General features: G+C 39.8%; 1 protein-coding gene across 2 annotated transcripts in view; it reads left to right on the plus strand.

Moving 5' to 3' along the window:
* The window catches only part of TPK1 (thiamin pyrophosphokinase 1), a 321,381-nt gene that overhangs the window by 248,574 nt on the left and 49,337 nt on the right, over positions 1–23,470 (plus strand). For both annotated transcript variants that reach the window (XM_074842940.1, XM_074842930.1), the window contains one exon: positions 10,313–10,424. In XM_074842940.1, the coding sequence (XP_074699041.1) occupies positions 10,313–10,424 (112 nt within the window). The remainder of the gene's footprint in view (positions 1–10,312; positions 10,425–23,470) is intronic.

The following is a 23,470-nucleotide window of genomic DNA, read 5'->3' on the forward strand; positions in this document are numbered from 1 at the left end:
TCAGCATGGGTTTATGAAAGGCAGGTCCTGCTTGACAAACCTGATCTCCTTCTATGACAGGGCGACCTGCTTATTGGATGAGGGAAAGGCTGTGGATGTAGTTTACCTCAACTTCAGTAAGACCTTTGACACCGTTTCCCACAGCATTCTCCTGGCAAAACTGACTGCTTGCAGCTTGGATGGGCACACGCTTCGCTGGGTAGAAAACTGGCTGGATGGCCGGGCCTAAAGAGTTGTGGTGAATGGAGTTAAATCCAGTTGGCGGCCGGTCACGAGTGGTGTCCCCCAGGGCTCGGTTTTGGGGCCACTCCTGTTTAACATCTTTATTGATGATCTAGACGAAGGGATTGAGTGCACCCTCAGTAAGTCTGCAGATGACACCAAGCTGGGTGGGAGTGTTGATCTGCTCGAGGGTAGGGAGGCTCTGCAGAGAGACCTGGACAGGCTGGAGCGATGAGATAAGGGCATCTGGGTGAGTTTCAATAAGGCCAAATGCCGGGTGCTGCACTTGGGCCACAACAACCCCCAGCAGCGCTACAGGCTTCGGGAAGAGTGGCTGGAGAGCTGCCAGTCAGAGAGGGACCTGGGGGTGTTGATTGACAGCCGGCTGAACAGGAGCCAGCAGTGTGCCCAGGTGGCCAAGAAGGCCAATGGCATCCTGGCTTGTATCAGCACTAGCGTGGCCAGCAGGGACAGGGAAGGGATCTTACCCCTGGACTCGGCACTGGTGAGGCCGCACCTTGATTCCTGTGTTCAGTTTTGGACCCCTCACTACAAAAAGGACATTGAATGACTCGAGCGTGTCCAGAGAAGGGCAACGAAGCTGGTGCAGGGTCTGGAGCACAGGTCTGATGGGGAGCGGCTGAGGGAACTGGGGGTGTTTAGTCTGGAGAAGAGGAGGCTGAGGGGAGACCTCACTGCCCTCTACAACTCCCTGAAAGGAGGTGCAGAGAGCTGGGGATGAGTCTCTTGAACCAAGGAACAAGCAACTGGACAAGAGGGAATGGCCTCAAGTTGCTCTAGGGAAGGTTTAGACTAGATATTAGGAAGTATTTCTTTCCAGAAGGGGTTGTTGGGCGTTGGAATGGGCTGCCCAGGTTGGTGGTGGAGTCCCCATCCCTGGAGGTGTTTAAGAGTAGGGTTGACATGGCACTTAAGGATATGGTGTAGTTAGGAACTGTCAATGTTAGGTTAATGTTTGGACTAGATGATCTTCAAGGTTATTTCCAACCTAGATGATTCTGTGATTCTGTGATTCTGTAATGAAAAGGGATATAACAAAAAGTGGGAGAAAGAAAACTGGAGGAAAAAAAACCCAAATGATGCACAATGGAATTGCTCACCACCCGCTGACCGATACCCAGACAGTCCCCACAGCGATCCACCCCATCCAGCCAACTCCCCCAGGTTATACACTGAGCATGACGCTCTGTGGTATGGAATAGCCCTTTGGCTAGCTGAGGTCAGCTCTCCTGGCCATGCTCCCTCCCAGCTTCTTGTACACCTGCTTGCTGGCAGAACCTGGGAAACAGAAAAATCCTTAACTTAGGATAAGGGCTACTTAGCAACAACTAAAACATCAGTGTGTTATCAGTGTTACCCCCACACTAAATCCCACACACTGTACCAGCTGCGTAAAGATTAACTCTATCCCAGCCAAAACCAGGACACTCATTACACAAGAAATTTTAAAATCAACAATTTCATGCTAATGCTGAGTATGCTATCAGCATGTTGATAATTTTGGATACCCATTTGGGGAATATAAGAGGTCCTCCACGTAGGTCTAAGGAAGACAGAAGGTAAACGCCACATGGGGATTGTGTTCTTTCATTGTCTGCTACACAATACAATTTCTTCTACCTTTTGGTGGTATTTTAAATATACCAGTATAATTCTTTTAGGATGCTTCCTCACAATTATCACTGTGATGACAAATGGGGTACTGGAAAGATGCATTCAGCTTTCACAGTTTCAAAGTCTTGTGGGAAAAGATGCCAGGCTGACTGTATTTGTTTATGGTAAGAAATCACTGTCAAATATTTAGGACTCAGGTTGGCCTACTTTGAATGATTTTAGTGTGCTTGTGAATATTCCTCTGTATTCTGAGGACCAAATCTGTCACTGATGACACTGATGACGTGGGAGCAGTTCCCACTGAAATGCAAGGGAAGTGAAGCTATATCCATTATAAAAAGGCTGTTGCAAATAAACATGACGTGGCTATCCAAGTGTGATTCATAAAGGAGGGAAAACAGAGTTCGGTACTCTGGTTTACGTGGACTGTAATCTCCAACGACTACTTAGCTATAGAAGAAAATGGGAAGAAGGTGGAAAAGAGAGGAGAAAAAATCATGTTTGAATGGCCAGCTTGAAATTGCTTTAATTATATTTGTTCTTCCTGACCTGGGCAACAGGTTTTTAGAGGTGTAGAGAGAAGCAGTCAGTCATTGCTAGCACAAGATCTCGGACATAACACTTCTACAAAGCCTGCTGTTATAAAGCAGAAACTAATTCCCTGTCTGCTGAAAACAGATATGGTGTCTTATCCTAGGTCAATGAATATCTTTATAATAACAACAAATTATTCCTTCCTGTAACAGAGAACAAGGTGCTGAAAATTGTCTCAAAAGTTCATTTTTCACTACTTCAAGCCTCTCTTACCTAGAGGTGTGTGGGAAGAGTGGCTGGAAACCTGCAAGTCAGAGAGGGACCTGGGGGTGTTGATTGACAGCCGGCTGAACAGGAGCCAGCAGTGTGCCCAGGTGGCCAAGAAGGCCAGTGGTATCCTGGCTTGTATCAGAAATAGCGTGGCCAGCAGGGACAGGGAAGGGATCTTACCCCTGTACTCGGCACTGGTGAGGCCACACCTCGATTACTGGGTTCAGTTTTGGGCCCCTCACTACAAAAAGGACATTGAATGACTCGAGCATGTCCAGAGAAGGGCAGTGAAGCTGATGCAGGGTCTGGAGCACAGGTCTGATGGGGAGCGGCTGAGGGAACTGGGGGTGTTTAGTCTGGAGAAGAGGAGGCTGAGGGGAGACCTCACTGCCCTCTACAACTACCTGAAAGGAGGGTGCAGAGAGGGGGGATGAGTCTCTTGAACCAAGGAACAAGCAACTGGACAAGAGGGAATGGCCTCAAGTTGCTCTAGGGAAGGTTTAGACTAGATATTAGGAAGTATTTTTTTCCAGAAGGGGTTGTTGGGCGTTGGAATGGGCTGCCCAGGGCAGGGGTGGAGTCCCCATCCCTAGAGGTGTTTAAGAGTTGGGCTGACCCAGTGCTGAGGGATCTGGTGGAGTTGGGAACTGTCAATGTTAGGTTAATGTTTGGACTAGATGATCTTCAAGGTCTTTTCCAACCTAGATGATTCTGTGTGATTCTGTGAAAGTAACAGAAATGGGAGAAAAGACTGTTTGTGAGATACCCCACTCAGTACAAAGAAGTCCGTCCATCAGTTTGTTTGTACTGAAGAAATTATAGAGGCCAGGCTTTTATGAAGCCCCTAGTCCTAACATGAAACCCCCAAATATGAAGCCAGTTCTGCTAAAAGGATGGTGGTATAGAAGAGAATTTGTGGGCTCATGATTTGCTTCATCGTATTACACATTAAAAAAGCAATTAATCTCTTCCCACTAAATAGGACATGATAAGCTCCATCACTGGATGGACTGTGAAGAACTATGCGAAAGGGAAGACAGATTAGCTGTAATAGGGAAGAGAAAGCAAGGTGTATAGAGAAAGCAACATGATCAGAGCAACCCCGACAAGAAAAGAAAATATAAAATATTGTTGTATAGCATATGTAAGTAAACATTGATATGCGTTAGGCATGGTAACCATACTTCTTTCCTTGTATAGAAACAGAGCCTAAGCACTTTCAAAAAACAAAACAAAAAAAACCCTAGCACTGTATACTCGCACAAATCTTCTGTGTATTCTTACATAACATAAAGGTGCCTTCCAGCAATACTTAGTAATTCAGTGCTATGAAGAAGGAATTGTTTCTTGCCACAAGTTAGGTGAACAATATCCTGTCTTTTAAATTAACTCCCATGCTTCTGTAATACCAAGGAAAATAAGAGAATGTGGTCTAGGTAGAAGGAATCCTCTGGACTCTTCCCCTGTAGAAATGCACAAAAAAGAATGAGCAGTGACAATAAATGTATTATGAAGAAATGGTGGATGATGAGAAAGATTATGCTGTAATTTTTATCACTTAGGAATTATAGAATATTAGTGCCCTTAATAAAGGCCCCTCTAGATTGACAATTTAATGCAACATTGCATAATAATTATATAGGAAATATGAAATCTTCAGCAGCTTGTCTACTTTTCACTCTTATCTGCGATCTATTATACTCTGTAGTCCCATAAATGGATATAAAGAAAATGGTTCTGATTTTTTTAAGGCACCACTAAAAATGCTTATTAAATCTATAATGATGGGCCTGCTGAGGATAGGGCATCAAATGCACAAGTTCAAGGATAAAATGTCATGCTGGGCCAGTGTAAGACTTGCTTGAATTTAGAGAAAGACTAGCCAGTTCTTGATTATCATAGTTTCATTCTGCATTTGTGATGTATTTTACATTGATTTATGGTAGGTTGAAGAAAATGATGTAGAATTTCATTTGCAAGTGGGAAGTTTCAACAGATGAGTTTTTCTTTAGGGTAATATTCAGAGTAGAACAAGAATTAGTATTTATGGCATTTGTCAATCTTTAAGGTATGTCTGTGAAAAGAAATTAAACCACCCAAACTCCCCTTTTAAGTAGCTTTTGTATTTCCAGATATCTTATTTGCTTGATAAAGTGTTTTCTTCACTTCATTTGTATGCATGTTAGCAGTGTCTACGCTGCTGGCAGTTTTAACTGCTTGCAGTCTCCAGAGAGAAATGCTTTCACATTTTTTGCACCTATGATCACTGTTTTCTTGTCAGTCGTATAGGCTTGACTGCAGAAGATGATTGAAAGTTGTTTTACTTGCTCATGCTGCAACAGGTGATGGGCAAACAAGGGGTGTACCTACTGTGCTCAGTAAAACATGTCGTCAATATTCCATGAGAAGTGTACTAACAGACGGGTTTTACTAGGCCTGTAGAAAAAGTTCGTGGGCGAATGTGTGAAACTCTGGAATCGTTTGCTCTTTGTGGATAATTTGTACATTAGATATACAGTCGCAACCACTTAAATGTATAACCTCGGGGTATAGTAAATCTTTGCATTTTAGTGGCACTTACCTCCACGGGGATTTCTTTCTATACCCTTGTCATAAATTGGTTTGAAGCAGATGTGTTCATTAATTGGGTCTAATAATGATTATAATTTATTCTCTCTCTACTGCCTGGGATTTTATTCACTATAGAGTAGTCATTTTATGAAGTGCTCCTCTTGAAGGGTAGACTTGGTGAGGCTCTGTCTGGCAAATAACTGATATACAGAAGTCTATCCATTTCAGTACAGGAGCACTAACATTTGATAAGAAGGATCGGCAGGATTGGGTCCAACAGTTTTGAATATTGTTTTGAATACAATAAATTTTCTGTGTTTTCCATATGAGTTTAAGCAGTCATTGATATGATATACAAGAGCTTTGAGACTTCTGGGTTTTCACTGGAACTGTGGATACTTTTATTTTCAACAGCAACAAAAAGCCTGGTTGGCTCAGATAATGTTCTTTGAATAGCATTCATGTAATAGCAACTTGGCACTATGTATATTTGCTTGAAAAGACAATTGATGATATTTTAGGGTTATAACAAAAAGCTCTTCTTAAATACATCCTTTTAAAAAAAATGGCTGTATTTATCATGCTCAGAATCTCAGCCTAAAAGCTTTTATTATTGTTAAGTCAAGCTCTTACACAACTAATGATTAGTAGAAATATTTCTGGAACTTTGTTTTACTTTATTGCCAATCATGATATTTGATTTTAAACATAAATGTTCTCACCTTGGTTTCATCCTTGCTCCTTTCCTCCTCCTCTCTGCTGCAGTCTTTGGTGATCATGTTGATTTCCACCCATTCCATGAGTCTTTTTTATGTATGTGCCATTTTCTGCACCCAGATGTTTATGTACTAAAACAGATTGTGGTTTTTGCCTTTTCCCTGGGTAACACTATGACATCTGTATTTAGTTTTTTGCTGCTGTTGTTGTTTTCAAGTGTGTGCTGCCATCTATGGCATAATTGTTGAAATAAAGCTGATATAAAAAGATGTTTTATTAAAAGATTATGGAAAACAAGATCTAGCTAGTGGAGGAGGTATTGTAGGCCAGAGGTCAAGAAATCTTGTTTCTTTGTAGTCCCAGATCTCACAGCAAGCACAGGTGAAAGTATACCATTTAGAAAATGAGTGGCTTCTAGGAGTTAAGTTATTCAGTAGATTTATTTATGCTGGACATACTGTCAGGGCAGCCTGAAAATTAGAGTAAGGTTGCTTTGTCCTTTAATCCTGTAACTCGTTCCTTTTCCTTCCCCACTGCCTTTTATACGTCCTAGTGCTTCAGCAGTTTCCAAGATCTGTTTATTATATCTTTCTTCGTTTGTTTTTTAAAGCTTAATTTTAATTCCTTATTCTTTCCCAGCATCTTGTTAACTGGCTTCGTGCCTCTCCTCTGTGTCCAGGTTTCACTCCTCCAAGATCCCGTCAGAATGCAGTGCTGAAGATCAGTCCCCATTCTCTCTCTCTCTTTCGTAACATTTTGATACTTGATATCTATTTTAGAGTATACATTTATTGCAATACATTTATTCAAGTTGGTCTAGAAAGCGCTTGGAGAAGTAAATTTCTCTATACTTTTATGAAGTGCCTGTGCAGGCATAGAAGCCATCAGCTTTTGTCTTGATACTGTTCATAATGCTTTTCAGCTTGCAAATTTTTGACTAAGGATTTTAGCATCTTACAACCTTGAATAGGGTTAGGTATATGAGTTCCTGGCAACCAGACTGCTGTACCTTTGAGTTAGGAGATGTGACAGATCAACTACATCTTTAGGTCTTTCCTCAGCAAAAACAGTGTTGGAATGGGTTTATATTTACCCACTACTGCTTAAATGCATTCTTATAACAAGACATTAGAATCAAAAGGGAAAGTTTAACCTATATGGATGAAGTGTTCTTAAAAATATCTTCTGACATTTTCTTCTTATTGCTGAACTTAGAAATTGATCTTATTTCTCAGCATCAGAGACAAAATGAAGAAAAAAAATCAATGCTGAAGATTGATCAATGTTTTTCAAAACTGACTTAATAAGATAAAAATCAATGCAGCTGTATTATTTGCCATTATTTTATCACCAGTATCATTCAAACGTGGTAATATTTGATTCTTAAGTGTGAAAATATTTCACTTACCTCTTACAGAGGCAAAAAAACTTAAGAAGGAGGGATTTATTTAGTCAGACTTTGGTTTTCGTTTTAATCCTGATTTTGGAACTTTGAGTTCTGCAGAAACTGAAAGCAGTTTTGTATTTTAAGTGCCAGTATATAATTGTTCCTTTAATCACAGAGACTTAAATAGAACAAATAATTACTTGTATTTGCAAATTATGAGCTCTGATCCTCCCTTCCTCCTGCAAATAGCAGTTCCATCTTGCTTGGTTGAAAGATCTGTACTCAAAAATTTTGAGATAATCTTGGACACCTAATTCCCCCCATGGCAGACTCACAGTGCTTTGAATTTAGACACTGTACAAATGCATTGGCTGACTAATCTTTTTTGGAAAAAATGTGTTATTTGGGGGGTTTTGTTTGGTTTTTTTTTCCCAACAATCATTTCCCTTTTCTGCCCCCAATAATATTAAGATGCCTTACTGATTTATTTAAAGTCTTAAAAACTGTCTTGTGTAATATCAGAGAACCAATCCCTAAGCCATGAGTTGAGCTTAACAGTTGAGAGGTTTTTTAAAAAATAATTTGCATTTTAATATTTCTGTTCCTGTTTACTTGCTGCTTTGGGTTTAGCCCTTCTTGCTCCTAGTTTGAAATTTCTCTTAACAGCTGAGGGATAAAAAATGTTCTTTTAGGGAAGAAAGTCAAGATACTCACATAATCACTGGAACATGTGAACTGGGATTTTAGGGAAGTATCAGACATTGAAAGCCTCCTGATAAAATCCTGGATATTGGCAAGTCTCTGGTAATGGCATCTTTTGTTTCCACAATTTATTTCATAAGCACCGAAAGACAGCTTTCTGCATAAATTTCTATTGAATTGAATCCCTATCTGTAAGCTGGGCCAGAATGTCATAAAATAAGAAATGCAAACCTAACAGTAAGTAGACACCGTTTTTGAGAATACAGGACTTAATCAGGCTCTCTGTCGGGCCAGCTACTTTTACCTTGCTTTTTCATATTCTTTTTCTATTTGATAAATGCAGTGAGTTTGCTCCTCTCCTCAAGTAGCTCTGAGCAGCAATATGTACATTTATTTGGAACAGACAGTCTCACCCCTTCATTCTCTCCTTCATCATCAGCTTCATTGTAGACAATATCTGCCGTTGCATAACGAGAGAGTCTGTACTTGTACCTCTCTTCTCCCTTTCCTCCTCCTCCTGTACTGTGAGAGAGAAGTAGAATGGCATATTGCATAGCTAAAAGGTTATGAAGCCTGAATTTGTTACACCTCTGAATTTGGCAGGCAAGCGTTCACAACCACTGTAGAAATACACGGCTCATCACCACATGAAGCTGGACACCCTGAGAAGATAGATGATATTGGATTGGTTTTCGTGTTGCTCTGCAAACAATCAAACAGGCTTAAGCTATGCAATCTGATATTCTCTAATTGACAGCTTTTCCAAGGTTCATTTGTTAACTGAGAGCATGACATGTATTGAAGTTGTTTCTTCATAACGCATTTGGCATTAACAGGAGAAGCTGTCGAATGCCTCAGACATCAACATCTCAGCAATAAGATACTCTGCCTCCAGTTTTGACTTTCTAACTAGTGACTTTGTATTTGTAAGGGCGTTTGGAATGAGCATATGAGAGGACAGGACATAAGAAAAAAGCTTAAATATGTTCCCCAAAAGAAAATTTATGACAGTATTTTTGCTGCTCAGGACATTTACCTGAGTTTTATGGTTCAACTGTTCTTTTTTCTTTTGGTATAAAACCTTGGTTTCTTGCTTAACGAAGTACTCACTGAATACTCATTGGGTTTCAGAGAGCTATTTTATTTTGGTAGATTAGTAAGTAGTCATATCTGATTTTATTTTTATAGTGGTGAAGAATTTGTGTGTAAAAGACATGCTCAAGGGTTTAACTTGCCTGTGCATCCACAAGAGAATAAAATCAAACCCCAAAGAAACCTCTATTTCAAGGAATCCTAACCTTCCCCCAGATAAAGCCCATGATTGTTTGAAAGAATAAATTACCTATATGGAAGAGACCAGAGGATGATTTCTCCACTGATCTTGTCACTGGTTTGCATTTGCTGTTTTCTTGTAGCTAGTTTTCAGAAACACTTCCTTAGTTTCTTAGAACACAAATTGTACCAGAACTCTTAAGATTCAGCTTTTTAAAATTTTTTCATTCTGTAAAGGATTTCCATGGTCTACTCTTCCTTGCAAGTGTTGATATGCTGATACCTGGGAAGGTATTCACACAGGGTCTATAAGTACTAATTAAGAGCTTGGTCACAAAACCATCATCATTAATAGCTGCTGCTTCTCCACCATCCCATGAACTTGATAGTTACAAGGTGAATTTATCTTAGATGTACAAAAAATGTGTTTTATTTTCACTTTGTTGTTCTTAGTAAGCATGTTACTCTAAATATTTAAGTTAATTTCTCTAGGACTTAGTTAAGTTTCTGCACGTATTCTTCCTTCTGGGAAGAGTACATGCCTGGAGAAGAACATGAAATTTTACAGATGTTGTCAAAATAATGAAGGAGTTTCAGTGGTGCTTTGACTAGCATTGTTTAGGGAGTGAAACACAGCTGTTTAGATGAGGAAAAAAATGAATGAATGGTTCAGGATGCCTTCATTTCACAGGAAAAAACAGCCTAGCTTTGACAGAAGTGCCTCTTCAAAAAATGCCAGGGAAAAATGAGCAAAGCCAGTTTCTGCTGAGAAAAGCCCAGAAACAAACTTTTTGAAAGCCCTGAGGTCTGGAACCTAAGCATGCATCTCTTTTCCCTCTGTAAACATCAATGGCCTGAATTCCCAGAGCCAAATATTCCTGAGCCTTTGGGGAACATTCTGGACCTGTCTCCAAGTACTTTCTGCTTCATTTGCAAGGTCTGGTGGCAAATGCCGTGGGGTCCCTGGTGAGCACTGACTCCAGAGGCCCTTCTGTCTTGCAGGGCAAGCACAAGCTGCGTGTGGACACAGGACTGGAAGGCGCCTGGTGTGGCCTCATCCCCATCGGGAACTCCTGCGAGAGCGTGACCACGACGGGCCTCAGGTGGAACCTCAGTAAGTCAGGCGCCTCTGGGATGGTGGGTTTGACGTTATCCTAACTGCACATTTACGCCAGCCTCACCAGTGTTGAAGGGCCTTACGTGTTTGAAGGTGGAACATGGCATTGAATCCCTGCCAGATATTTTTTTCTAGAAATGAAGGGTTTTTTAAAAAAAAAAAAAAAGAAGATAAATATATTTAAACCTTAGATATCGCAGGCAGAAACGTGTTTTGCGTTTGGGAGTCATTGTGCTGTTTAAATAGAACATTTGTTGAGGTCATGATGCATTACCATCTTGATACATTGGCCTCCAGGGAGGGGAAGCTGCGAGTGCCTAAACTCCTGGTTATAAGCCATAAAGTTAGAACAGACAAATAATAATGTGATACAGATTATTAAAGCTACCTCACTTCCCCTGAACTGCTTTGCATATATTGTCTGTTTGTCAACTCTGAATGAATAGATCTTTTTCTTATTTTAAAGTGGGAAAAGGTGCATTTGATCTAGAACAGGGACAGTTGTCTGTAGAGAAAGGTTTCTTGACCCAAAAAAATTGAAACAATCTTCATCCTCCTGCCCCCTCCTCTCACACTGAGTCATGCAGGATGTATTCACTCAGGAAAATGGCGGGATATTTTAGTTAATGATTCATTAAAACTTAAGAGAAGCGAAGCAGTAATTGAAAGGCTCTGGTCTTGCAGTCTGATTTACATTGCCAGACTTTAGAGCCATCCCACATAGAAAGGGCACGTGGTTCTCACAGTTTGCAGTGTAGTGCTTTTGTTGGCTAGTAATGAATCTGAGGTTGTCCCACTGTGCCAGCCAGCAGCACGTGTGCTAGTCTAGGGAGTGTCTTGTTCCACTGAGAGTCTGAACATGTGCAGTTAAGGAGGTGGTAGGCACTGATGATAGAAGATATAAATGTGGCATTAATTTCAGGATGTGAGAGACTTGCCAGGTGAAGAGCTGTCTGGCTAGTGATGTCTTTCTCCTTCTAAACTGGATTGTAAGAGCTGAATGTATTGTATAAGGGACGTTCTATTAATTTGAAAAAGAGTCAAATATTTTCACTTCTACTGATAAATACAGTTGACAAGTAAGGTACTGAATCTTCATCTGCTCATCTCCTGTTGTGCAGTGAATTTTGTGGCTCATTGCACTGAGGGACTACCCATTTCTCAGTAAATGTTCTACCCTCCAGAGTGAAGTGAAAGAAGCTTAAACCAGTCTCATGTTAACGAAGGGAGCATCTCTGATGCCTGTGTCACTTAGCAAAAGGCTACTGTGTGGATCAAAATGTGATAGATATTGTGAGGTTGCAGTCCTTTCTTGTGGTTTTGATGCGTAGTTTAAAAAGTTATTTTTCATATACATCAGAATTTTTTTTACTTTAATGACATAAATTTCATCAGATTTACAAAGTGCTCATTAGAAAGATGGTAATTTTAAAGATGGTCTGTCTGCTCCCACAAATGACACGGCTTTGTTACTACTAAATTATGATTGCCTGATCTGCGGAAGCTAAGGAGGAAGGGGTTGCGAGTCTAGCTGTGCCAGCTGGAGGGGAACGCAGTGGGAGGTGCAGTGGTAACAAATACTAAATTTGTCCCTAGGACTGGGTTGAGATACCAGTTTCTTCAATGTTTATCATTCTAGTTATACTGTAATAAACTTCTTCTGGTTACTTAGAGGCATAGCTAGATATGGAACTATGGGGATTTTTATTACACTTAATTCAGTCTTTTTTTTTCTTTTTCTGGGGGACAAAAAGGTATTTAAGTGACTGTTTCCTACTTGTTTCATGTTAACACGACACCACCATCTCTGCTTCTCCCAGTCTTTATTGCTGTCTGTTTCCAAGAGGAAACTTCAGCCCTTTTACAGTGTTTCCCTTGGAGATGTGTACACTGAACCCCATTACAGGCTACACTTTCAGACCCAGTATTCATGTTTCTCACAGGTCGTAGTTCCTTCATTTATTTCTCTGCATATCATCACAGATATATAAAAACAAAAATGATCTGGTCTTCCTTGAAGATGTTTAATCTATCTGAGACACCAAGGTCATTACAACCTGAAACTGCTCTTGTGCCCACATGACTAGAGCTAACCTTTACTCATTCAAATACAGATTTTGAAACAGGTTGTTGTTCAGATACTGATAAAACAAATTACATTGTAGTTGCATCCCCCAAAAGGGAAACCAGTATCTCAATTACAGCATGTGGTTAGTTGTGACTTGGTTGGATTTTTCCCCTAATAAATAACCCTTACATTCAGGTAACCCAAGTTTGATACTAGCTTTTGTTTTGTTAATAACTTCTGCACTGCCTGTAGTTCTGCAGTTACTTTTAAAAATGTTAGTCCTTCTGTAAATTGTGATGGAGAAGCAAAGGCTCACCTGGGAAGAAAAGGGAATAAGAAGATACTGAAGTGTGACATGGATGTCAGCATTGCTGCTGATGGCTGTCAGTGGCAGAGCTTTCCCTGTTTATTCATTAATGGCACTCAGCACACACCTTCATATACATCAATTAATAAAGTGGTTTGGTTATAAATTCATTTTCATGTGTAAATCATGAAAGAAATGGAATTTTTAAGCCTAACATGACACGAAAGGCCTTTTTCTCCAGTTTGTTATGGTATTAATTGAATATGACCTAGCAACTTTGATTTTAAAAAGTAATTTTGAGTCCTCAAAGTATTTGTTTTAAGTATCTGAGTGGTAAACTAATTCCAGAATTTCAGTTCTGTCTGAACAGTCAAAAATGATGCATTAGGTGAGAGGAGAGCCCTCATTTTTGCAAACCATAATTTCCAGCAACTCAGAATTCAAATAACACTGCAGTACAAGAAAGAGCTGGCTTTGCATCAAGGTTTTTAATGTCTAACACCAATTTCTGTCTGAGCATATCTAGATTACTCTGCTGATTAAAATTTGTAAAGCCTTCAAGGGGTAGTCAGATGTTATCTGTGTCTAATCTACAGGTGCTGTCATGAGAGTTCATAGTTTCTGAATAGAAAAAGACAAGGATAAATACCTAAGACAGAAGCTGTATTGGAGTTGAGAGTAGGCTACAAAAGGTCTCATTTCAGTGGCTGAATTGGATAAACCTGAAATCTGTAAATTATTCTGCCAGCAGAGAAACAATGATGTCTTGATTATATTATTAATATTGCAGAATTCAGTATTTTTTGTGTGTTTGTGTGAGGATGGAACGTGTATGCATACCTTTATGCATGCTTATCTCAGTTATTTGCTTGCACGTGGCACAAACAGAACTTTATTTTAGTTCTCATCTTATGGGTGAAAGAACTTGAGGAAGAAAGTGGAAAATTGATTAGAGAAAATATTTTTTATCCATACTTGCTATTGTGTAGCACACATTCAGAACACATTATAAACATATTCTTTCCACTCCCAAAGGGATACAAATCTTTGCTCTATTAAAATCTGATTTACAGCTCAGGAATCAGATAATGCTTTATCTGATTTGACTTACCTGGCTGCTTGCTGATAACAGCTCTCATGTCTAATAAATAAATAACAAAAAATCCAATAATGCCAGAACTACCCAGCATTCTTCATTAGGTCCTCAGTGGTGCTTTCATGGAAGGTGAATAAGAATGAAGGTAGAAATCAGCTGCACCGCTCATTGAAGAAGATGTGGGAGGGTAAGGTAGGCTTTTCTAGGAAATGGTTACTTTTCTAGGAAATGACTGTAGAAAATAATCTTGCCAACTAGTTTACTCTTCATCCCTATGGCCTTTGATATGCTGTATGTCATACCTGTATTGAAAATGCCAGCACATATACATAAAAACTGAATGTGTATGTGATTGTGCTTTCCAGATAATTTTCATGCAAATTTGCTTCTTTAGGCAGGAAGTTAAATTGCTGTAAAATGCTACCATCCAAAAGAGCACCACTGTCATTTCACTTCAAAAGGCAATAGCAATAACAATGGGAGCAGGACCTTTATCTAGCTGTAGCAACAGAGCATCCACTGACTACTAACTTCACAGGTAGATAAAGAGGATCCAAAATCTTTTTGATGCTGTTTACATTGTTGGTAAAACTGAAATGTTTGCACTGGTTTTTTCACTGTTTTACTTCATTGGGGTTTTGTTGACATTGCCTTGTGAATGGAACAAAAAGATTACAAAGGCAGTGGGGGTTTATGTTTTATGAGAATTCAGAGTCTAAAACACAAAAGAAAATTAGTAACTCCTTAAAAAACATCAGAGGGTAAGGGAGTCTTCTGGAAAAGGCTGTGAATTAAGATGGGCAGGTATCTGTGTGCTAGTGAAGCTGTTTGTATAAGCACTCTGTAACCTGTTTCATAGCTGAAATAGTTTATATGGCACATTTTGCTGCCCCATTTCATTCTGACTGAGGCAAACTAAACAGCGCTCCCAGGACTAGCTCTGTTTTCAGTAGCAAAGTAAAAAGCTTCACAGCTGGATTCCCTTTTCCTCTGCTTTTCTCTCCTTCCCTCCCTTCTCATGTTCTTCAGTGGTAGAAGACTCCCAGTCCATCAACTGGGATCTATCTTCAGAGCTTCAGTGATGTATTTTTTCCCTTATTCATTACAGCTCTAAAACCCTGGGTAGGGTGTGGTGACAGAAATGATGCTGCTTCTCCCAAAGCTTCAGGTGGTTTTGACCTTTTGTGAGCTATTTGCCTGCAGGAGTGCTGCTGTCTGCCTTCCAGGGTCACATCATTTATTACAAGGCGAGGCCTGCTGAAATACTTTTCCAATAAAGCAGATGTTCTGATGGTGGCAGCCTGGCATCCCACTGGTTTACTGCAAGTCAGCAAAAGCAACAATGAGGGCATTGCTTAGCATTGCATGAAATTATTTCGAACCAAAAAGACCATTTGGCATACATTAAAGGACTGATGAACACAGAGCTCAGTTGTGCTGGGCCCCTAAAGCTGTATTTCCGTTTTTTCCTGAACAGCAGCTTGAAAACTCAGTCAAACTTTGTGAAGGGGCTCGAAATGGGGATTTGAGGTCACATGTTCAGTCCATTTCCACATATTTCAATGAATGTTTGGAATTAGTGGGAGGGAGATTTGGTTCCAGCTCTTCTTTAGCGAGGTAGCAGGGTCCTGGCATTCACTTTGGAGAGGCTGCTTTAAGGTGATAAACAGATACGTTCTTCCAGATCACACTGTTGGGGCAACATTACTGCTGTAGGACTCCACTTACGGAAAGATTCATGTGAGTATCTTGGTTCTGAACTAGCTCAAACCACTTCCAGGGGTAAGTTTAGCCCAGCTGGATGGTTGTCTTTAATGGGACAAAGGGAGTGTATATTCCATACTGCAGTAATAGGCAGTAATTGCCAGGAAGGGGTAGAATAAAAAAATCTCAGAGAGACTTCTCCAGCACAGCTGTGCACAGAGCACATGGCTCTCCACAACCGAAGTAGTACCATCCTGAAGTAAACTGGAGACACTTATTTATGTCTAGCTCCATTGCCGTGGCACATTGCAACTATAGAAACTAATTTCATTATTAATATAGAGGTGAGAGGGTTGTCAAGAAAGTAAAATGCTGTTCTTTCCCTTGCATCCCATATTACTTCAGTCCCTCCTCCTAATGGAAATGTAACCTGGAGGTATGAGGAAATAGGTGCTCTGCTTCAGCCCAGCTTTGGTGCAAATAATCATCATCTCTCTGGTGGCAGTAGATTGGTGAGAAAACTAAAGTCACATGAAAATCAAAAGCTACCTTCTGCTACTGAAGGATATGAGTTGTAAAGACGAAGCACCTTTCTGGGGAAGAGAAGGATCTGCAGAGAGACAGAGAGCTACCATTTAGATTGGTGGGGGTCCAGAGTAATTCTGTGGGTTTCAGCAGTGCCTCTGAATTTTTATCGGTGAGTGCGGGGGCAGAATTTGTCCAAGAAAGAGACCTTTGAGTTTATACTAAAGACATTTAACCTTAAAGGCATTCTCATCCGTCAACCTGACCATATGGATACTGGGAAATCATCTCATTTAGACAGTGGCAGAGTCAAAGCTGAAACATAATGGTGTACTTGAATGAAAGTCAGTGAAAAATTGGCCAGAGTACAAATGCTCGTTTGTCATATCCTTTGCAAATATACTTTAATTGTTTTCATATTTAAATGCCCAGAATCAGCCATAATAAATGTAAATGTCACGCTGCCGAGAGATTTCCAAAAACAAGAAAGCTCTCTGAGGCATGTGGTGAGTTATTGCCAGTTCCCAACGTCTCTGCAAAACCACAAAAGGGCAAGGACCGGTAGGAGGACAAATCAATCACATCTGTCTAGAGTCTCCCAGAGTTAAAAAATGAGATGCGTTTGTCTGTGGTGACTGAGTTAATGAACAAGTGTGCTATTTAGATTTTGGGGGGGGGGGGGGTGGTGGTGGTGGTGGTGTTCAAGTTGGTAGGTGTTACCGTTAAGAATTGACTCCTCCTTTCCAATTTGTTTATGGACCTTTTCGTTCTGTTTATTTTTAAGTATATACTGGTGTATGTGATTGATCTCTTCTCCCCAAAAACATGACACTGAGGGAAATTATTTCCTCTGCAGTGATCTATTCCTGTACCTTAATGGCACACAGTTCTGGCTATTCCCTCTACAGTGTCTCAATTCTTCATTCGCTGCTCCCTTTGTAAACATTTTGCACATTGTATCTGAGGGAGCCCTGGTGTCTCCCAGTTTTTGCCTCTAGATGTTTGTGGAAAAGAAGAGGTGGATTTTTCCTTTCTGTTATATGAAGTTCTGGAGAGGACAAAAGTCTGGTGGATGTCGTCACTGACTTTTTTTTGTTGCATGCTTCTAAAAAGTTATGTTTTGATTGTAAGTTGTTTATGGCATCCTGATGTGTAATTAATAAGCCGTTAACGACTCACTGTAGTGAGCGTGCTCTAGAACTATTAATTTTAGATGTACATACTAATTACAGACCACTAAGCAAATCTGTTGTTTTCAGGTGAGTTGGAAAATACAAATTTCTGATAGATGAATTTATGTCTTGCTGTAGAAGCAGCTGTGGCGTCTTTTGGGCAGTAAATACACATGGGGGAGTCAGGGCAACAGCAGGAAGGGGAAGAAAAAGACAGAGAGTGGCAAAACTGGGATGTGAGGAGATTGCATTTGGGATTAGAGACATGTTTTGGAGAGAAGAAAGGACAGATACCAAAATGTGGGAAGATATGAATACAGAGATTGAGAAAAGGATAACAGAGGTGTTTTAAGTAGGCAGTTGTCATCTTCCCTTTTGAAGCACTGAACTGAGACCAAAAATTCTTGGTTTTGTTATTTCTCTGCTGTTAGCAATCTCCCTCATTTTCCACTGCTGTCCAGGCATAATAACCTACTTCCACTGTCAGTAAATGGGTCAGCTCAAGTGATACAGGCCTGTCCTCAGGATCTGCCTGGGTATTGATCCAACAGCAAAAGATGGTATTAGACATTTGATTTGAAAACAGGAAGGAAGACTTGCACTCTTATGGCTACCAGTTCAAGACTCTGAATCAAGGAAGATCAGAAAGAGATAAATAAAACTAAGTAGTGTTTTTGGATGTAATCATGCTTATAGATTCAGGACACGGGCATCATTCAGTGTCCCAGGTGTATTCTCTGGGAATTAATCTGGAGCCGTAGTCAAAGGTGCAGGTGTGCCTCTCCCACTGCAGAAACTGGGAGGAATAAAGTGAAGTGCTGCTGAAACGAGGGATTTTCTTGAGCTTCAGGCAGTTGATTGTCTGGAGTTTTTACTCTATACAAGTACTTTAGCTACTTGCAGGTTGGTTAGCCGTTCGTTTCTTTTAGCACTTGAGCTGAGCTATCAGCATCCTGACATTCCTGAGAGCCTTGCTCTTGTAAAGCACAGGATACTCCAAAATGAAAGCTGTGGTACCATCTTTAAGATACCCACTTTTGACATCAATGTGTCTGTGCCTTTGCTCTGGAACAGTTTAACAGGTGCAATGGCATTATCAATTCTGTTGCAATGAGCAATGTACAGAAGCCCATGAGGAATTCAATATGCATGCATTCAGTGCAGTTTAAATCTATGAAGTAAATAAGGCATAAAGCCCTGTGATGAATCAGGGCTCAAAGTGTGTCGGTTAAGAAAATACTATTTACTGAAAGAGTCTGGCCTGCTTGGTTAATGTGACTATCATTAAAGGATGAAAGCTAAAGAACCTGAATTAAAATTTCACAAGCAAACTTTAATTCTGGCAACCCATAACTCTCAAGTCCATGACTCTGCAGCCTTAGCATTTCTTAAGAGTCATCTTCTGTGTGTATCATATCCGAGTGAATGTGGGTCCATGTGCTATTAACAGGTAAACTGTATGTAGCATGTCTGTATCAATACAAGTCTAGGTCAGTATGTGGTAGCTGAGTTTCCTGTGTTACCTACATTTTGAAGCTTTTCCTTGTATTTAATAAGAAAATATTGATAAAACTAATGAAAGCTTTCAAACAAGTCCAAATATTTTTAGTATATTTTAAGTGGGTGGTAATACATGTCATAACGCAAATAGTAAATCCAAATAAATGGGGTGGAAGGGGTATCAAGAGATCTTACAATCCGTATAGCTTTCTTATGGCATCACTCCTGAGGAACCTAAAAACAGGTTCCTCTTTTATAAGCTTTCAGTGTTGGGGGTTCCTTCATAACAGCTTCTTCAGAAGGTCTGCTCCAATTAGAGATTTTTTTTCCTCTCTGTATTCTGCAGATACAGTATGTGATGAAAATATTCTCATGCTGTTAAGCATCAGAACATGGCATTTATAATCTAATTGCCAATAAGAAATCTCAGAATTGTACATTTAGGTTTCCCAAGCGTAGGGCATAACTCTATAATTTACGCAGGCACCAGCAATACCACTGTATCACCACTGATTGGCATGCCACTTAATGATGCTGTTTATAAGACAATTTTCTAATCAGCTGCGTGAACACTCATCAGGAGCTTGCTTCTTGATTTAAAGCAGAGGAGTTGGAGAGAAAGATAGGGTTTGTTTTGCTTATAAAAACAAACCAGGAAAAAAAGCAAGTTATAAAGAGAAATATCAGGGGTTTTTTTCCATTTTATAAAGCACTGAAGCAGTTAAAAAAAATTTTTAAAAAGGCAAAACACAGTTATAGAGAGCTTTGATATCATGAATCTGGATTTAAAAGCTCAGTGTAAAATTAAAAGCTGTGGCATGAATGAGTCGGTATTGTTCAGGGTATTTCCTTTGTGTATTTTGAAATTGGATGATGATAGCTTAAATGTTAACATTCTGGGGTTTATCAGGTATTATATTTCCAATCATCGTTTAATAATAATTCTGTGATTTGCTATTGTAGATAGTCTGTTGGGTCTAGTCAGTTGAAGCTGAAGCATGGTCAGTTTTCCATTCATTTCACATGTCAAATCTTAGTTTTCATCCTAATAAATGTAGCCCACCCTCTCTCCCACTCAAATAATAATTAATTTTTCCTTGCCTTTTTCCTATCTATGTCATTCTTTTGTTCTGTAATGGACAGAATAACTTTAATTTTAAAAATGTCATCTAAAACACATGTAAGCTGGGTCAAGCGTGTCCGGCATGGAAACAATTCATTATATGACTTAAGATGATTTCACAAGATGAGCTTCAGGTGACCTGCACAATTTATGAATAGCTTTGGTACACACAAATAAAGTACCTCTTCCAAATTTATCCCCAAATAATTATTGTAAAACACTTGTAGACACACCTTGCCATCCTGTGGTCTGAATATCCAATGTATGTTGAAGAATTCATGTTTTATGAAAACATTAGAGCTTAATACCGAGGTTGTGGAATTAATGGGAGAATTGCACATTGACTTTCATATTAGTATGTTAATCTGGAGGTGCCTCTGTCCCTTTCTTCACTGAACTAGGGTGACTTAAGCCCCCGAATCATCAGAAGATGTAGGCATCCATGTATTTTCATACATGTGACTAGTTCCATGGAATATAAAGGGATTATTCAGTGGGTAAAGTTAAACATGTGCAGAAGTACTTGCTACAAGTCAAACTCTGCAGTGGGGGTTATAACCTTCAAAAATGCCTGAAATGGCTTTTCTGTATGTAAAATAAGGTGGTAGTGACTTTAATCTCAGTCTCTGGGGTTAGCTGTCAGTGCTGGTTCCTATTTGAATATCTCTTCTCACTCACCAATGCTATAAAGCTCCCTTTTCTAGCTCTGCACTTTTTTTATGTATTGCTGGTTGGCTGTAGTAATTTACATAAATTCTTCCTGATTTTACTGTTGAATGTCTGGGCAAAGTATGAAGAGATGGTAAGACAAATGACTTTCAAATGTTTCTCGCATCTGGCTTCCTTACCTGTAGTTCAACAGATGAGGTTTCCTACCAATACAGCTGTCAGGTCCATGCATCAAGTAAATTTTTCATATGAGGATTCTGGAAAAAAGGGTTCTGGATACCTACCAGAATTTTAAAACAATCATAAAGCTTTCATTAAAATAGCCAAAAGCAGTAGAATATGGTACATATCTGCATAGTTGTAAGAGAACAAAACACCCTGGATAGAGTGAATCAACCACAGTGGATCTGAATTATTTTTTTTACAGCGCTAAAAATTTGACACACTTTTGTGGCTTTGTCTGCCATATGTAAAGTAAGATTTTCAATCGACATTAAAACCATGCATGCAGCCAATGCAAGGCATTCACTAGGGAACAGGGAAAATTTTCCACATCATATTATGGGCTGGAATGTATGAAATACTAACACCAACATAAATCTTAGCTGTACTAGAATAATTAAGTATTGTTTGGTTTTTATTTTAAAATATAAAGGGTTGCTGTGTTTACTTTTTAACATTCCAGAAGCCTGCAAACTGGTTTTTGGCAAGTGCAAATCAACAAATGCTGGCAATACTCTGAAAGACAGCTTTCTGTTGTGAGCTAATGTAGAGATTTATATTGCTCATTTGCAATGTACAGTAGGAAGGTTGGTTGGTTCTTCCGAGCTTGTGCGTGCCACTTTCTCTTTGCTGCTGCCTTTTGTTACCCTGTGTGTTTATGTTAGTGTAGTTCTAGAACAGACCTGGACCGTTTAAGACTTGTCTTGGATTTGGGGGAGCTCTCCTGCTGGTAATTAATTTTACATCCCAAATACCTCAAGCAAATATTGTTGTCAGTGAATCTTTAGATTAGCTTGTGTTCCTTTTAATGCCTCCACAATTATATCACTGTCCCAGCTGAAATCACCTCAGAAGAATTTTACTCCATGTTGTGAAATTCACTTTTTCCAGTTTATGCCATTCCCTAACTTCCCAGGGTAATGATTCCCTAGATGTTTGTCAGGCTTGGTTTTGCACCCATGTTTCCTGAATTTCTCTTCCAATTTTGCGGTCTGCTGCCTCTGATGCCATTTTCAACAAACCCTTCAGAAGTTACTAATAATGAAGACAGTCTTTAAATAAAAAACACCAACAAAAAACTTAATCATCATCATGGCACAGCACCACTTGATGGCTCAGTGGGTAGCACACCAGGCTGGGAATCCAGCAGTAGGGCTGGAACACATCATTAGCTCTCATAAGTATACTTTCTCTCTTCTCCTCATTAACTCTTTGAGTCGGGGACTGTCTGCTACACTGGATCTGTACAGCGCACCCTTTCCTGCCTGGTAGTCACGTACTACAGGGATAAACATAATTAAATGCAATTGGGAGATGACTTCTGGAGTTACAGGTGAAAGTTAATACCACGGAATGATTCCTGATTTTATATAAATGCATATTCTGTATGTGTTAGAGGCTGCATCTGGATTATTATCTTCAGAAATTGCACTGTGGAAAGAGAAGAAAATCATTGTTTAACATACAGTGCCATCTAGAGAATAGGTTGTGCAGCCTGCAGCTCATACATTTTATGGGGTTTTTTGATTGGTTTGTTTCTTTTTTGTCACAGCACAGTTGACATTCATGGCTAGAGAGTGTATCAGAAGTTTTTACGGGATGCCTGCAGAATTGGAGGATAAGGATGAGAGTTCAAGAGCCCTGGGCCCTGGCTGAGCTCTTGCTGAAGTGCTGGTGTGCAGTGCCTGCTCGCTCAGCTACTGCTGCTTGGAAAGTTGATTCTGTCACTCAGGATACCCAAATGGAAGGTGGTTTGTGTGCTCACCCACTTCAGCTGTAATCTGCAATGTCCATAGGCCAGGCTTCATCAACAACACCCATTATTAACTTTCTCTTAGAAACCTAAATATTTGGGGTTTTTTTGTTTTAATGTTTTGGGGTTTTTTTTAATATAACTATTTTTTTAATATAACTATTTCTAGAAATGCTGCAACTGCAGCTAACTTTCCTAGCAAGCACATGACCTACTACAGCAGCCTGACAGGCACACAGAGGTGGAAAAAGGAGGGAAGGGGCCAGAAAGGAAAAAGTCCATTTGGGATCCTGTTGTGAACATTAAGTACAGTAAACCATCCTGTCAACTGTCCCCTCTGATTAAATGTGAGGGAGAAGAGGAGGGTGTCCTCCTGTGTTGTTACCTGAGCACATGCTGTAGAGAAAACTGTTTAGTAGCGGTTGTGTTTGCATGGTTCACTGGTTGGAATGGCAGTACTGGCATTGCAGAGAGACTTGAATTAAATCCCCCAAATCTTTAGAGTGCTCTTCAGACAAACGTTAATTTTGGTGCAGAAAGCTGAATATGATAATATTTTTTTAAAAGATGGAAGAGATGAAAGAACACACAGATATCACTCCTTTCACTCTCAGGAATTTGTGTAATATAGCAAATTAAGTTATTGTAGTCACTGCAGAACAAACTGTTGTCTGTCCTCTTTTGTCTAGCTTCTGAACATTGGAAGTTATCTGATCTTTAAGCTGTTACTAGCTCAGGACCCTGTTCGGCATCTTCAAATTAGTGGGGTTGAGAAAGAGAAATGGGAAGGAAGGGCTGAGAATGAATTCTGACATCCAGGGCAGATACAAATAATTTTCTGGCAGGGGATCGTGCAGAGCAGAAGGAGGAGGGAAAAGAGAGGGGGTTTTGTGTGGGGTTTTTT

Source organism: Strix aluco, chromosome 1 (genome assembly GCF_031877795.1).
Source record: "Strix aluco isolate bStrAlu1 chromosome 1, bStrAlu1.hap1, whole genome shotgun sequence".
NCBI lineage: Eukaryota > Metazoa > Chordata > Aves > Strigiformes > Strigidae > Strix > Strix aluco.